The 15,170-nt window shown below is 43.0% G+C and overlaps 1 protein-coding gene across 1 annotated transcript in view; it reads left to right on the top strand.

Annotated features, from left to right (window-relative positions):
• LOC106959964 (titin-like) overlaps positions 1-15,170 on the top strand; it is a 159,879-nt gene that overhangs the window by 87,668 nt on the left and 57,041 nt on the right. The window contains exons 143-178 of the mRNA XM_015052845.1: positions 56-355; positions 586-888; positions 972-1,168; positions 1,256-1,439; positions 1,571-1,873; positions 1,973-2,272; positions 2,439-2,557; positions 2,640-2,817; positions 3,013-3,297; positions 3,396-3,689; positions 3,767-4,066; positions 4,146-4,327; positions 5,040-5,169; positions 5,276-5,466; positions 5,752-6,181; positions 6,377-6,682; positions 6,877-7,061; positions 7,294-7,423; positions 7,561-7,712; positions 7,787-7,934; positions 8,040-8,205; positions 8,467-8,618; positions 8,835-9,131; positions 10,259-10,558; positions 10,813-11,127; positions 11,206-11,354; positions 11,448-11,598; positions 11,688-11,969; positions 12,082-12,384; positions 12,516-12,818; positions 12,969-13,250; positions 13,338-13,525; positions 13,630-13,741; positions 13,825-14,127; positions 14,315-14,623; positions 14,812-15,093. Of these exons, the coding sequence (XP_014908331.1) occupies positions 56-355; positions 586-888; positions 972-1,168; positions 1,256-1,439; positions 1,571-1,873; positions 1,973-2,272; positions 2,439-2,557; positions 2,640-2,817; positions 3,013-3,297; positions 3,396-3,689; positions 3,767-4,066; positions 4,146-4,327; positions 5,040-5,169; positions 5,276-5,466; positions 5,752-6,181; positions 6,377-6,682; positions 6,877-7,061; positions 7,294-7,423; positions 7,561-7,712; positions 7,787-7,934; positions 8,040-8,205; positions 8,467-8,618; positions 8,835-9,131; positions 10,259-10,558; positions 10,813-11,127; positions 11,206-11,354; positions 11,448-11,598; positions 11,688-11,969; positions 12,082-12,384; positions 12,516-12,818; positions 12,969-13,250; positions 13,338-13,525; positions 13,630-13,741; positions 13,825-14,127; positions 14,315-14,623; positions 14,812-15,093 (8,511 nt within the window). The remainder of the gene's footprint in view (positions 1-55; positions 356-585; positions 889-971; positions 1,169-1,255; positions 1,440-1,570; positions 1,874-1,972; positions 2,273-2,438; positions 2,558-2,639; positions 2,818-3,012; positions 3,298-3,395; positions 3,690-3,766; positions 4,067-4,145; positions 4,328-5,039; positions 5,170-5,275; positions 5,467-5,751; positions 6,182-6,376; positions 6,683-6,876; positions 7,062-7,293; positions 7,424-7,560; positions 7,713-7,786; positions 7,935-8,039; positions 8,206-8,466; positions 8,619-8,834; positions 9,132-10,258; positions 10,559-10,812; positions 11,128-11,205; positions 11,355-11,447; positions 11,599-11,687; positions 11,970-12,081; positions 12,385-12,515; positions 12,819-12,968; positions 13,251-13,337; positions 13,526-13,629; positions 13,742-13,824; positions 14,128-14,314; positions 14,624-14,811; positions 15,094-15,170) is intronic.

The following is a 15,170-nucleotide window of genomic DNA, read 5'->3' as shown; positions in this document are numbered from 1 at the left end:
AAGCCAGTCAGGTCCATTGTCTCAGTCATTTTTTCTGGCCTCCTGAACCTCACAGGGCTCCCTGGTCAGTGTAAAGACATCACCTCCAGTGACGTCACTAAGAATTCCTGCAAGATCAGCTGGGAAGCTCCAGAAGACGATGGAGGCACACCCATAGTCAGCTACACTCTGGAGCGCCGAGAAGCATCCAAGAAAACCTACATGCCCATCATGTCAGGGGAAAATGTCCTCACCTACAACACGAAAGACCTTTATATCAACTGTGAGTACTACTTCAGAGTGAAGGCTGTCAACAAGGTCGGAGCAGGAGAATATTTGGAGCTACGTAACCCGGTTCTCACCGAGGAAATTAAACGTAAGTTCTGGTTTTTAATAAATGTCAACAGATTTTTAAAAATTTGGATGACAGTTTGGGATTTTATATTTATACCTGTGTTTATGGTGACCTACTAATAAACTGTGTTCAACTAAGCCTGGTGGAAATAGATCAGATACAAGATCAGCAATTTGCTTCTCCGGTTTACACATCATGGTCCCTATGTCTGACAGTCATCAACCATTGTAAACGTATGTCATTTAACACAGAGAAACCAGACCCTCCCATCCAGGTTGAGGGTCATGACCCCACATCTAAGTCCATCACAGTCACCTGGAAGGCTCCAGACTACGATGGCGGCTGCCCAATACAGGGTTACATAGTGGAGAAGATAGAGAAAGATGGTGACCGCTACGAGAAGGTCACCCCAAATCTGGTTCCCGGGTTCTCCTACGTGGTGACTGGCCTGAAAGAAGACATGGAGTACCAGTTCAGAGTCCGAGCAGAAAATGCCGCTGGGCTCAGCGAGCCTTCCCGCAGCACGCCGCTTATAAAGGCTGCAGACCCTGTTGGTACGTAAAGCTGTCTGGGTCTGTTTTCACTGAAGGAAAAGTTTTTTCTGTTAGATACTACATCCCTTTATTTTTACTTTCAGATAAACCAACAGTCACACTGCATGCACGTGTGCAGTCCGGCCTCTGCATTAAGAAGGGCGAGGAAATCCGCATCGATGCTTACATCTCTGGCTCTCCGTATCCCAAAGTCACCTGGCTGAGAAATGAGGAGGATGTGACCAAGGAACCTGCCAAAAAGATTGTTCCTGTGTTAAAAAAGAAGAAGACCAAAGCCAATGTTTGTTTCCTTTAAAAAAAAAAAAACTTCAATGATTTTCTTCTATATTTGAAATTGTTTATTTACTCTTCACTTTACTTTCTGCAGGTTCCAGAACCAGAGGAGGAGTTTGTGACTCCTCTGCGTGAACGTCTTGGTCTGGATAAAACCACCAAAGGCCAGTCTGCTCTGATGATCCGTGACTCTGTCAGGGTTGACCACGGCAACTACACGATCAGGGTGGAAAACACGCATGGTGCTGCTTCTGCCACCTGCTTCGTCAATGTCCTGGGTAAGGACATCTGCATAGATGTTTAGCCTGATCCTCCTTGTTTCTGGTTTCCTCAGTACAAACTTACATCTTACAGCTGTTTCTGTTTTGCTCTTGAACTTGAAGACTAATTTCACTTACTTATTCAACAGACAAGCCTGGCCCTCCAATAAACTTCACTTTTGATGAGATCAGGAACACCTCTGTCATCTGTAACTGGGAGCCTCCGGCGGATGATGGAGGCAGCGAGATTCTGAACTACATCCTTGAGAAGAAGGACAACAAGAATGATGAGATTGGCTGGATCACTATCACCTCCACCCTGAAGGGCACCAGTTTCCCTGTCACCAAACTCATCGAAGGGAAGGAATACATCTTCAGAGTAACAGCTGAGAACAAATATGGCTGCGGTTTGCCATGCATCTCTGATCCACTTGTCGCCAAGAACCAATTCAGTGAGTAAAGGCACAAAAATATATCTATCTGATGCACAAATCAGACAGTAATACTTCAGTGGCATCTATTGTATTACTAAACTCATCCTTCCCAATCAGATCCTCCTGATGCTCCCAACACTCCCAGAGTGCATGAGGTGACAGCAAACTCCGCTCACATCTCCTGGCATGAGCCAAAGGACAATGGCAGCCCGATCCTGGGCTACTGGATTGAGAGGAAGGAGGTGAACAGCAAACACTGGACCAGAGTCAACCGGGCCCTCCTCAATTCTCTAGATGTGAAGGTCACCGGACTGATGGAGGGACTCACCTATATCTTCAGAGTATGTGCAGAAAACCTGGCTGGCCCTGGGCCCTTCAGCGAGCCCACTGAGCGCATTGTGGCCATGGACGCCATTCGTAAGTTCCTGCAAAACAATCAAGTGAAAATGTGGGAAAATTATTTGGTGATAGTTTGAAAGTTTGTTAGACTTTTTTCAGCTTGAGATATTGACTTTAGCAGATGTCAGTCTGCTAATTTTTATATGTTTTTTGTTAAACAAGAATCTTGTCTGTGTTACCACAGTTCCTCCTGGGCCCCCCACTCCACGGGTTGTGGACACTGGCAATGATTCTGTCATCTTGGCCTGGAAGCCACCATTGTACAATGGTGGAGGCGAGATCCTGGGATACCACATTGAGAAGGTCCTGAACAAAATCTGACTTTCTACATTTGCAGCCTTTAATGCAATGCTAAGGTCTTACATGCTGAACTCTGGTCGTACAGGTTTTGGTCGGAGAGAAAGAATGGAGTCGCTGCACAGAGTTCAGGTGTAAAGAATTAACATTCACAGTGACAGGCCTCACTGAAGGAGCAGACTATTACTTCCGGGTCCTTGCTATTAATGATGCTGGCCCAGGAGCTCCTGGTCTCACTGAACCTGTAACCGTCAAAGAGCCACAAGGTATGATTTGTTCTCATATCACCACTGTAAATTAATGGCTGGAAACAAAATTTTATGTGGGTGTGTCATGAAGAACATTAACTATTTAAACTTTCTTGAAATTATTTCAATTCAAAGAGTTTTACAGTTGAGGTAAAATGTCGGAGCCTTTATAAACATTGCTGTCATTTCTTCTTTACTGAACGTGTCCTACAGAAACTCCTGTTGTGGAATTTGATGACTCTGTGAAGAACGGCGTCATGATCAAGGCTGGTGACTCCCTGAGGCTTCCTGCAGTGGTGACGGGCCGACCTCAGCCAGAGGTCAAATGGGCCAAAGACGAGGCAGAAATTGACAAGGAGAGAATGATTGTGGAGACGGAGGGTAAGAGGAGCACTCTGTTCATCAAGAAGGCTGTGAGGGCAGATCATGGAAAATACCAGATCACCGGCACCAACAGCAGTGGCACCAAGACCGCAGAGACCAGAGTGGACGTCATGGGTCAGTAATTCAAAATTATATCATGAAACATGTTAATACTATTGCCATACTGGGAGGACAGTTAAAGCTGAAACTTATGTCCTCCTTTGTTTCTGAAGATGTCCCTGGACCAGTGGTTGACTTGAAGACTGTCCTGGTGACGAAGAAGAACATTGTTCTCACCTGGTCAGACCCTCTGGACAATGGAGGCAGTGACATCATTGGCTATGAAGTGCTGAGGAAAGACACCAAGATGAAGCTGTTCCGTCAGCCCATTGAGGTCGCGTCCTGTAAGTGTGATGTTCAGGGCCTGCTGGGTGGTGAAGAATACGACTTCAGAGTCATCGCCAGAAACAAGTATGGTGACGGCACACCAGCAGATCTGGGACCCATCCTGGCTGAGGATCCTAAAGGTGAGATATTAATGCATGGCACCAATCCTAATTGAAACTCAAAGAGTTACATGATAATACTCCATAAAATCTTCCAGGGACTCCATCTGCTCCTGAGAAACTGCACTACACTGACCGGAGCAAGTCAACTATTACTCTGGCTTGGCTGCCCCCTCGCACTGATGGCGGCAGCCCCATCAGAGGGTACTACGTTGAGAAGATGAGATCAGATAGCACAGAGTACGAGGTGGCCAATCGTAAGATCTTTACAGAGTGCTGTGGAACTATTGAAAACCTCTCTGAGAACCAGGAGTACCAGTTCCGTGTTAAAGCTGTAAATGAAGTTGGAGAAGGCGATCCTTCCAAACCAATAACTGCCAAGATCCAGGACGATGAAGGTATGTACAAGAGCTACGGGAGGTTGACTAAAAACTTTGAGACCAGCTTTGCTGATTTTTTGTTTGTTTTTGGCCACAGTTGCTCCAGTTATTTCAATTCTGAAGTTTTTCAAGAGCAATGCCATCAATGTGAGGAAAGGAGCAGCCATAGACATCCCGGCAGAGGTGATTGGACTGCCTTTGCCAACATTCCAGTGGATGAAGGATGATGTGGTGATTGAGAATCCTGATGAGGAGAAGATGACCATGGAGTCAGAGGAGGTGAGAAGCAACTTGTGAAGTAGGGTTTTGATTAGGTGATCTGTAACCAATAAGTGATAAATTCAAGTTTGGATTCATGACAAATTTAACTGAAGGTTTGAGAAAAAAACGCAAAAATATATCTTTGCAGTACTTTGCCCATGTCTTCACCATCATATATCAATAGTAAATCTGAAATTTTAGGAAACACAGAAAATCTGGCTTATATCTTGTGGTTTACCTCATTGATCTGTACTTGGACCTTTTCTATTAACTAGCTACCTCCTCCCTCGTGGCAATATTTGTGTAAATAGGGCACTGATTGATATTGTTAAGCAGTTGATACATAAATCATAGGTTAGTGGGAGAAACCCACTTACTTTTTCCCACTAACCTCTCTCTTTGATTGACTCCAAAAATTCAAATTTTAGTTCTCACACAGCATTCTTAAGCTTAAAAGTAATAAAATGGAAGTTTTTCTTGTTGGTATCTAATCCACCCTGAAATAAACAACTTTTCTATTATATTTATAACTTCTCGGTTTTACCTTCACCCAACATTTTGAAAGCACAAAGGAAAATACTCAAGATAAATTTAGATATCTAAGTTTATCTTGAGCAATTGCAGGTTTCAGTAAAGAGTGATGCATCAAGATGAATCTAAAGAAGCATTCAGTTGTGAGATGATGAGGTCACCCACATGATCTCTAATCTCTGTTGGTTCTTTTTTCCAGGTGAACAGAACAACAATAAAGACAAAGATAGCTATCCCAGTGACCGTCCGACAGGACAAAGGAAACTACAAGCTGGTAGCTGAAAACTGTCATGGCAAAGCTCAGCATGTGATCAGAGTTGAAATCCTCGGTGAGAACCAGAACAGCTTTCCTTTAATCTGTTTCACAATTTCAAGTTTGATGAAACCTCCATTTTGTTTTCCACACTAAGTAATCCAACCGTACATCATTTTCAGACCGCCCCCTTCCACCAAGGAATGTTGTTGTGTCGGACATCAAAGCAGACTCTTGCTACCTGACGTGGGACGCTCCGGAGGACAACGGAGGCAGTGAGATAACCAACTACATCGTGGAGCGCAGAGACGCCAGCAAGAAGAAATCAGACTTTGATGTTCTGACCATCAATCTGATCGACAGAAGATATGGGGTTTGTTGATGCTGCTAACTTTTAAAGTTTATTATGTTGGAACATAAAGATTAAAACATGTTGTTGGAATTAGAATCTCCTGAAATTGACTGTAAATTACAGATTGTATTGGTCTTAATATAAATATTCAGAAAATAGCCTTAAATTCAACTTTACTTCATTTTCCATAATATGCTAGTTGTGTAATAATATAATGAAGCCACATTGGTCAGGCAATAGAGAATCCCCACTGTTAACACATAATCAAACAAGTGTTTAACTTTTTATCGTGTTTTAATCCTTCAGGTCTACAAATTGGACTTGAATGGAGTCTACCAATTCAGGATCAAAGCTGAAAACAAGTATGGTGTCAGTGATGGCTGTGATTCAGAAAAAGTCCAGCTTAGGGATCCGTTTGGCCTCCCTGGACCTCCACGTAACCCTAAAATCATAGCTGCAACAGCAACCACTATGACGGTCACCTGGGATCCCCCTCTGGACAATGGCGGCTCCACCATCCAGGGCTATTGGCTGGAGAAGAGGGAGCGCGGTGCCGTTTACTGGGGTCGTGTTAACCGAGCTCCAGTCACCAAACCAGCGGTTAAGGGGCTGGAATACACAGTGTTGAGGCTCATAGAAGGAACAGAGTACCAGTTCAGGATTGCGGCCTGCAACGCAGCAGGAGTCGGACCACACAGCGAACCCACTGAGTGCCGCTTCGCCACCGATCCATGCAGTGAGTGATTCTGTTATCCAGAATGGTTCTTTACTGTTTTATGAACTTGTTTAGGCATCAACACTCAGGAGATACTAGCTTGATTGTTTAATTTTTAAGTAAACTGAGTAACCTCAAGACAGAATTGCAAACAGAATACTATTAGTTTTCTGTAAAGCAGAAAGACATTTAGCCCTTCTTTCTCCTGTTCCTTAGATCCTCCAAGCCCACCTGGCAGCCCAGAGGTTAAAGATAAGACCAAGAGCAGCATCACACTCACCTGGACTCCTCCAGAAAGAGATGGTGGAAGCCCGATCAAGGGTTACATTGTTGAGGTTCATGAGGAGGGCTCTCCAGATTGGAGAAGGGTCAACCCAGCCGACAAGCTCCACCCATCCACTGAAATTACCGTCCCTGACCTGAAAGAGGGCAAGAAGTGCAAGTTCAGGATTTATGCAGTGAACGCCGCAGGAAACTCAGAGCCTGCTAGGACGGGCGATATCCTGGTTCAGGACATCCTGAGTAAGAGCAGATCACATTAGTCAGACTTTCAAACTGCACATGATTTAATGTATGTAGTGAATGTAACTACCTGCTGTTATTTTTATCAATCCTTCTCTGAACTATTGCAGCTAGAAAGAACATTTTATTGTAACATGATACCAAAGCTGAACGTCCTCCATTCCACTGAACATATTGAATGTCATGTTCTGCAGTCGAACCCACAGTGACTCTGGATGTGAGTGCTCACGACCTGCTGAACTGCAGAGCAGGAACCACTGTCAGAATTCCTGCCACCATAAAAGGACGACCCATTCCCAAAGTCACCTGGACCTTCGTTGATGGAACTGCCGAGACTGAAAAGAAGAACGACCTTCACACGCTGCCCATTGATTCAGAGGTCATATTTCAGAAATATCAGCAGACTAGCATTTATTGCACAGCCGACTTAATGTTTGTAAATGAAAAGTGGTTCTCAAAAAATGTTACCACGTAACACAAATAAAAAAAAAAATGTATGAATTGTTAATAGTGATTCTGACACAATTATTTTAGGATAAATTTAAGATGTGAAATATGCCTTTCATGAGTCAGTCAGTTATATTTTTCTCCATATTGCTGTTTTATTTTAGATCCATTCTACTGACACAACTTCATTGGTGGTGATCCCAGAAAGCAAGCTGAGCCACACCGGTCGATTCATCCTCAACGCAGAGAGTCCAGCTGGACACAAAGTACTCAAAGTCAGAGTCAATGTACTCGGTATGTAGAGGCCTGGTGTTATTTTACAAGATTTCTAAAGGAACATTAATTAAAAATAAAATAAAACCCACATATATATAACAGTGATATGTTAAGGTAGATAATATATTGTTCCCAACCCTTTTGTTGATCTGCAGACCTTCCTGGACCTGTTAGAAATCTGAAGGTGAGTGATGTGACCAGAGGAACCTGCAGACTCACCTGGAAGCCTCCAGAAAGTGATGGAGGAGAGAGAGTGAAGAGCTACTTCATTGAGAAGAAGACTGTGGAAGGCAAAGCCTGGACCAAGGTAAAAACTTTGGCCTTCAACTCACTCATCACAAACAACTTGGGCAAAATTTCACCCTGACTTTGTTCTTTTAGGTAAACCCAACCTGTGCTACCCAGTCTCTGGTGGTTCCAGACCTCATTAATGGTGAGGAGTACCTTTTCCGTGTCAAAGCTGAAAACCGCTTTGGCTTTGGCCCATTTGTTGAGACTCCTGAAGGAACCAAAGCTAAAGATCCCATCCGTACGTCTAAATTTTCTTCATTTATTTAGCCTTTTAAACTTTTCAGTGAGATTCCAGGCAAACACTCTTACTCTGAGCTCATTTTAAAATCATCTGTATATGCAGATCCTCCGGATCCTCCAACAAGGCTCAAGATCCACAACATAAGAAAGGGCACTCTCACTTTGACCTGGAAGGCTCCGAAGAACGACGGAGGTTCGCCAGTCACGCACTACAGCGTCGATCTTCTCTGCTGGGATTCCAGTGGTGCCCAAAAGGAGTCTTGGAGGAGGTAATTGTTATGAATCAAATCCTGTTGAATTCAAATTCTAGCCTTACTATTGTGGATCACATCAAACATTTGACTTTTGAGGCTTTCAGTTGCTTTGATGAAGAACTAAAATGCTAAAATTTCAGGACAACAGCCTTTAAAAAATCACTGAACTTTAATTGAGCTAGATAACTTCTGTATATTGTAGTTTTTTTGTTTGTTTGAATTTGATTGGTGATTTGTTGTCGGCTACTGTTAAGCGTTCAGTGTTGTATCTCTTAGATGCAACAGGAGAGATGTCGACACCACAAACTTTAAGGTGGAGGACCTGACAGAGGGAGATGAGTATGAGTTCAGAGTGATAGCTTACAATGAGGCCGGACCCAGCCGACCATCAACCACTGCTGGACCCGTCATCATCCAGGACCAGACCTGTAAGCCCAACACTTTGAGTAGTTCAGTTAAAGAAATGTGGGATCTAGCTTCTAAAATTATATTTTGCTCTATGTAGATAAATCATAGATACACAATGTCATGTTTAAGTGCACTTTTGCTTTTTATTTTCAGGGTCTGTATTGACACAGAACCTTAAGAGTAAAACCAAGCAAACTTCTTCAAGAATAAGTCACAAACATTTATTTTTTTTTCAGGTGCTCCATCCATTGAGCTGGAGGAGTTCATGGAGGTGGAGCAGGGCTCTGACATCAGCATTGTGGCGAAGCTTCGTGGCTGTCCCTTCCCAACACTCACCTGGTTCAAGGCGCCTCCCCACAAGCCTGACGACAAGGTCGAGGTCCAGTACAACGAGCACATCAACAAGATTGTGTCAGATGACAGCTGCACGCTGCTCATCCAGCAGGGCAAACGCCACGACACTGGCCTCTACACTCTGGTGGCCTCCAACAGTCTTGGCAAAGCATCCAAGGAAATGAGGCTCAACGTTCTCGGTAAGGACACAGCTAACTAACAAACAGGACTGCAGAAGTAATTGGGATTTAACAAACCGAATGTTGTACTCACCATAAAAGTATCTTTTATTTATTTATTTTCATTTATCTTCATGATTAAGTTTTATGCTTCATTCAGATCCTTCTTAAAATCCCTCGGAGATTTTTCTTATTTATCCATTCTTTCATTTGTCCCTTTGAAGCACTTCTAACTAATACATGATACATATCAAAATATTTAGCAGACTATCAGTTTTGTGCACCAATAAGTTAGTTTTAGGCAAGGCCAACAACAACAAAGACTAAAAAAATGAATTGCAGTTGGAACCTTTCAGACATTTCTATAAGTAAAAAACAGGTTCAAATTCCAAGTGTTACTGTTGCACCAGGAGTAATATTCCTGAACAATTTCCACATTGTTATAAAATTAATATACAAAATAAAATACAATGGTATTCTTATAAAAAGCTAAATTATTTCAAAGATGAAGTATCATATATATGCAAAAGCATACATATGTAAACACAAAATGTTAATCTATTACTTTTATGAAGAAATGTAATATTTATACAAACCAAGAATACTAAGACAGTGCAGTCAAATTTTATAATTACTGACAAATTATCAGCAAACATGGCAGAAAGCTTTATGCATGGCAAAGACATAAACCAGTCATTAATGGTTTGATTGTGAATAGTCAATAGTACATCAATGCCTGATTAAATACACCCAAATAGTCTTTACTTCCTAACTGGAAAACTGCACCAGACAGCTCTAGAGCTTTATTTTCCCTCTCTTTGTCAACTAAGTTCAGTAAAATAAACCTAAAGGAAATACATTTTGATGTGATAGCTATGCCTTAGGGAGTTTCTTCACACAGATAGACATATATGTTGAACAATTACGTTGAGGACATATCTTCTTCATTGGAAAACCTCTGGGTGACAGATGATGTGTAAATAGGGGCAAATAAGTAGAGATTCTGGGCTTTTAGATGGTCCAGAACCAGCCCTTTCACTGATTTAATATTGTGGAGATTTGACTGAAAATGTCAATAAATGACAATATTAATGCACACACATATTAGCCATCCTAAAATTTGTTTTTGGGGGTTTTTGTGCTTGCAGGTCGTCCTGGTCCTCCCTCAGCTCCTATTAAGTTTGAAGAAATTGGCGCAGAGAAGATTACGCTCTCCTGGCTACCACCAAAGGATGATGGTGGCTCTAAAATCACAAACTATGTCATCTGGAGGCGTGTGGCTAATAGGAAGACCTGGGTACCTGTGACAAATGAGCCCAAGGAACGAATCTGGACAGTGGAGAACCTCATGGAGGGCCACGAATATGTGTTCCGCATCATGGCACAGAATAAGTATGGAGTTGGCGAGCCACTGGACAGTGACCCTGAGGTTGCCCGAAACCGTTGCAGTAAGTTTCAATTTCTGGTAATGATTTAGTCAAATAATTTATTACAACTCCAGCTTCAGAATATAGATATAAGCTGATATATCTACATTAACCGCGTCATTCATGTTCTGAATTGTGGTTAAAATACTGTGACATAAACTGTAAACTAGTTCTACAAAAGATTTTTTTTCAACAATTCTTATATCTGGAGTGAGTTAGACCAATAATGATGTTATGCTCCAGGTCTAAATCTTAATATTTCTGTTCATGTTCAGCTGTTCCTGGTCAGTGTGAGAAGCCAACAGTAACCAACATCACCATGGATTCAATGACCGTCAACTGGGAGGAGCCTGAGGATGACGGCGGCACCCCGATCACTGGCTACTGGCTGGAGCGCAAAGAGACCACAGGCAAACGTTGGGCTCGTGTTTCCAGGGACCCTCTCCGTCCCATGGGCCTTGGCGAGTCCTTCGTAGTGAGTGGACTTGTTGAGGGGTCTCAGTATTTATTCAGAGTTTCTGCCATCAACGCTGCGGGTCCAGGACTTGCTAGTCCTCCAACAGACCCTGTCTTTGCCAGAGACCCTATCTGTGAGTATCATGCATGTTTATGAAACATTAAAAGCACGTAGACCAGGTTAGTAACTAGCTACCTGTTGCCCTGTGAAGCTCCCCCGTCTCCTCCGACCCCGAAGGTTTCTGATTGGACGAAATCCACAGTAGATCTCGAGTGGATTCCACCCTTAAAAGATGGAGGATCCAAGATAATCGGCTACTGGGTGGAGTACAAGGAGGAGGGCACTGAGGCCTGGGTTAAGGTGAGAGAAAAATGGTTACTTAGTCTAAACATGATGATTATGATTATAGAGTAATTCATATGCATTTGCATGAATTTGCATATTGTTTTCCAGGCTAAGGAAACTGAAATTCGAGGGACACGTTTTGTGATCAGTGGTCTAAAGACAGGCGGTCAGTACAGGTTCAGGGTGATTGCCTTCAATGCTGCTGGTAACGGTGAGCCAGGTGAAGTCCCAGAGGTGCTTGAGGTCAACGACAGAGCCAGTAAGTTAAACATTAATCATAAATGGGCACCAAAAAGACTGAAACTGGGTGTAGCAGACAGCCAGTAATGAGAGCCTTCTTCCTTCCAGTTGCTCCTGAGGTGGATCTGGATGCCTCGATTAAGGAGAGGATGGTGGTCCATGCGGGTGGTGTGATCCGTCTGATTGCCTATGTGTCAGGGCAGCCGACACCTGAGGTCACCTGGACCAGAGATGGTGCTGGACTGCCACCAGAAGCTAAAGTGGAGACCACCGCCATCAGCTCTTCGCTGGTCATCAAGCCCTGTACAAGAAAACACCTTGGTGTTTATACCCTGACCGCCAAGAATGCCAGTGGGGAGAAAACAAAGAATGTCACGGTAGAAGTCCTAGGTGAGTGATAGTTTCATGTTAAATGATAAAAATGTCTATATATAAAACACCTGTTAGGCATGTTTGATTTCTTTTTTTTTTTTTTTTTTTCCCAAATTTTTTTTTAACTTAGATGTTCCCGGACCTGTTGGCATCCCATTCCTGGCTGAAAACCTGAGCATCGACTCCTGCAAGCTCAGCTGGTTCTTCCCTGACAATGATGGCGGTTCACCCATCAGCAACTACATCATTGAGAAGCGTGAAGCTGAGCGTAAAGCCTGGACATCACTGTCCTATAGTGCCAGCAGGCAGAATGCCATTGCTCGCGATCTCACCCTCGGAAAAGCCTTCTTTTTCAGAGTGGCCGCCGAGAACGCCATTGGCATTGGACCTTTTGTTGAGACAGCAGCTCCGATTGTTATCAAGGAGCCGATGAGTGAGTAAAAAAAAACTTTTATGTTCACTTTAAATAAAGGGGTTTGGTAGATGACAGTAAATGAAGGAATGTGACTCGTTACTGTAAAGCCCTACTTTCCATGTTAAGACATGCTATCATCTTTTTTTAAGGTGTACCGGACCGTCCCGAAGAACTGGAAGTCACCAAGGTTACCAAAAATTTGATCAGCGTCACTTGGAAAGCGCCCAAATATGACGGTGGCTCTGAGATTACCATGTACATTATTGAAGCACGTATGATTGGCAAAGACAAGTTCACCAGACTTACCAAAGAGAAGTTGATGGACAGGAAGTTCACATATGATGGTCTCAGAGAGGGAGATACCTATGAGTTCAGGGTGATTGCCGTAAATGAAGTTGGACAGAGTAAACCATCATTCTGCACTAAACCAATCACTTGCAAGGATGCACTTGGTGAGTTATTTTTCAAACTTAATTCAGCTGTTAATCAATATCAAAGGAAATCAGAGTAGCTTCACATTTAAAGTTTAACATTTGAGGGTCCGAATTTAACCATTTTAAATTGCAAAACACACAGGAAATTATTATTTTTTGTATTTGCAGAGCCACCAACCATTGAGTTGGACTTCCGTGATAAGATCATTATACGTGTGGGAGAGAGCTGCCTACTTCAGGGACGCTACACAGGCAAACCAGCTCCATCCATTGTTTGGTACAGAGATGACGAGGAGCTGAAGGCTGACAAACACGTAATATTCAAGAACACTCCAACCATGCTGTCGCTTGGCCTGGTGAAGGCAGAGCGACAGCACAGTGGCAGATATGTGGTGGTTGTGGAAAACAGCACCGGATCCAGGAAGGGCGTCTGCAACATCACGGTCGTAGGTATGTAGAATGCTGAAAAAACTTGTGCCAAGACAAGCAGAAACAATCATGAGTACTAAATATTTTGCTGTTTCTTTATCCGGTCAGATCGTCCAACACCTCCTGTTGGCCCTGTGGTGTTTGAGGAGGTGCACAGGGAATATATGGTTATCTCCTGGAAGCCTCCTCTGGACAATGGAGGTGTTGAGGTGTCAAATTACATAATTGAGAAGAGAGATGTCAACAGAGAGATCTGGACCACAGTAACATCTGCCTCAACCAAGACCACATGCAAGGTAGTTTTGGTTCACTTATTCATGTTGTCTCAGGATCTTCAGAACTCCACTGGACGGAGATTGGCAAAGTTTACCAATGATTTAAATATGATTTATGTTCTCAGATTCCAAAACTAACTGAAGGCAGGGAGTACATCATGAGAATATCTGCAGAGAATATGTACGGTATCAGCGATGCTCTGGAGTCTGAGGAGATGAAAGCTAAAGATCTGTTCAGTACGTTTTCCCTATCATGTTAAAGCTCCAATAAATTATATGCCCAAATAACTGTATATATGTCATGATATTTCCAAATAAAGGAGTCCCTGAAGCCCCTGAGATGCCAACAGTCAGAGAGGTATATGGTACCAATGCTTTGGTTCTGTGGAACCGACCGCGTGATGGAGGTAAACCCATCACCAACTACATCCTGGAAAAGAAGGAGCCTGGAGCCAAGAGGTGGTCAAGAGTCACCAGAGACCCACTGTACCCAGCCACTCAGTACCGTGTCCAGGACTTGGTTGAGGGCTGCGAGTATGAATTCAGGGTGATGGCTGAGAATGAGTTGGGAACTGGAGATCCTAGTCTCCCATCCAAACCAATCCTTGCCAAGGATCCCATTGGTCAGTGTAATGCTTCTTAACTTTTTTTTTGCTGCATCAAATTTGAATTTCAGGATGTTGTGTTTTTGTATTTTAGAAAAAAATCAAAATTATTCAAATGTTTATATGTGTTATGTTTCTAGGTAACATTTTAATGATTTTCAGTGTTATGGTTGCTTCCTCTAATCTGAGCATTAACCCCTCACAGTGCGTCCAAGTCCTCCAGTTACCCCTGAAGCTTATGACAAGACCAAAGACTCAGTCAGTCTGAAGTGGCAGATGCCACGCCACGATGGAAAAGGGCGAATCTTTGGCTACCTTGTGGAGTATCAGAGTCCTGGTGCCGTAGAGTGGATTCAGGCCAACACGACTCCAGAGCAGTGTCCTGACCTCCATTATGTGGTGACAGGTCTGACTGATGGACAGGAGTATTCCTTCAGGATCTTTACAGTAAATGCAGCAGGCAAATCCGACCCTGCCTTTGTCAAACAGACCATCAAAGTCCATGACAGGCTAGGTAAGGAGATCATTTAAGAACAAAAAGTTTATTGTATGTATTGTATCAATAATGCGTAGCATTCATTACACAGAATAGTTCATTTCTTTTTTTGCCTCATATTGAACAACTTGACATTTTTCTGTTATTGGCTTTTTTGTTCTAATAATCATAACAACCAGTTTGCTTTTCCATTTATGTTTCCACAGAGGAGCCAGAGTTACTCTTGGATGCCAACATGGCTCGTGACCACTTAGCCATGCTGGGCACTGATATCACACTTAGTGCCACAATTAAGGGTGTGCCGACACCAACAGTCTCCTGGAAGAAGAATGATGGAGATGTTCCTTCTCACATCACTGTTGCAGTTACGGCCACTGGTAGCAAAGTCTTCATTCCCAAGTGTGTCCGTGCAGATTCTGGCAACTACACTCTTACAGTTGAGAATGCTGGTGGAAAGAAATCTGCAACCGTTGCCGTGCTTGTGCTGAGTAAGTGAAATGTAAACTAAAGCAAATTAGCTTAACTTCTGAAATTTGAATTATGTGAATGATTAACACATTGTTTC

Source organism: Poecilia latipinna, unplaced genomic scaffold (assembly GCF_001443285.1).
Source record: "Poecilia latipinna isolate Pla-1442-1.1 unplaced genomic scaffold, P_latipinna-1.0 Scaffold1139, whole genome shotgun sequence".
Lineage (NCBI taxonomy): Eukaryota > Metazoa > Chordata > Actinopteri > Cyprinodontiformes > Poeciliidae > Poecilia > Poecilia latipinna.
Note: the sequence above shows the minus strand (reverse complement) of the source record. Positions and strands in the feature narration are given on the sequence as shown.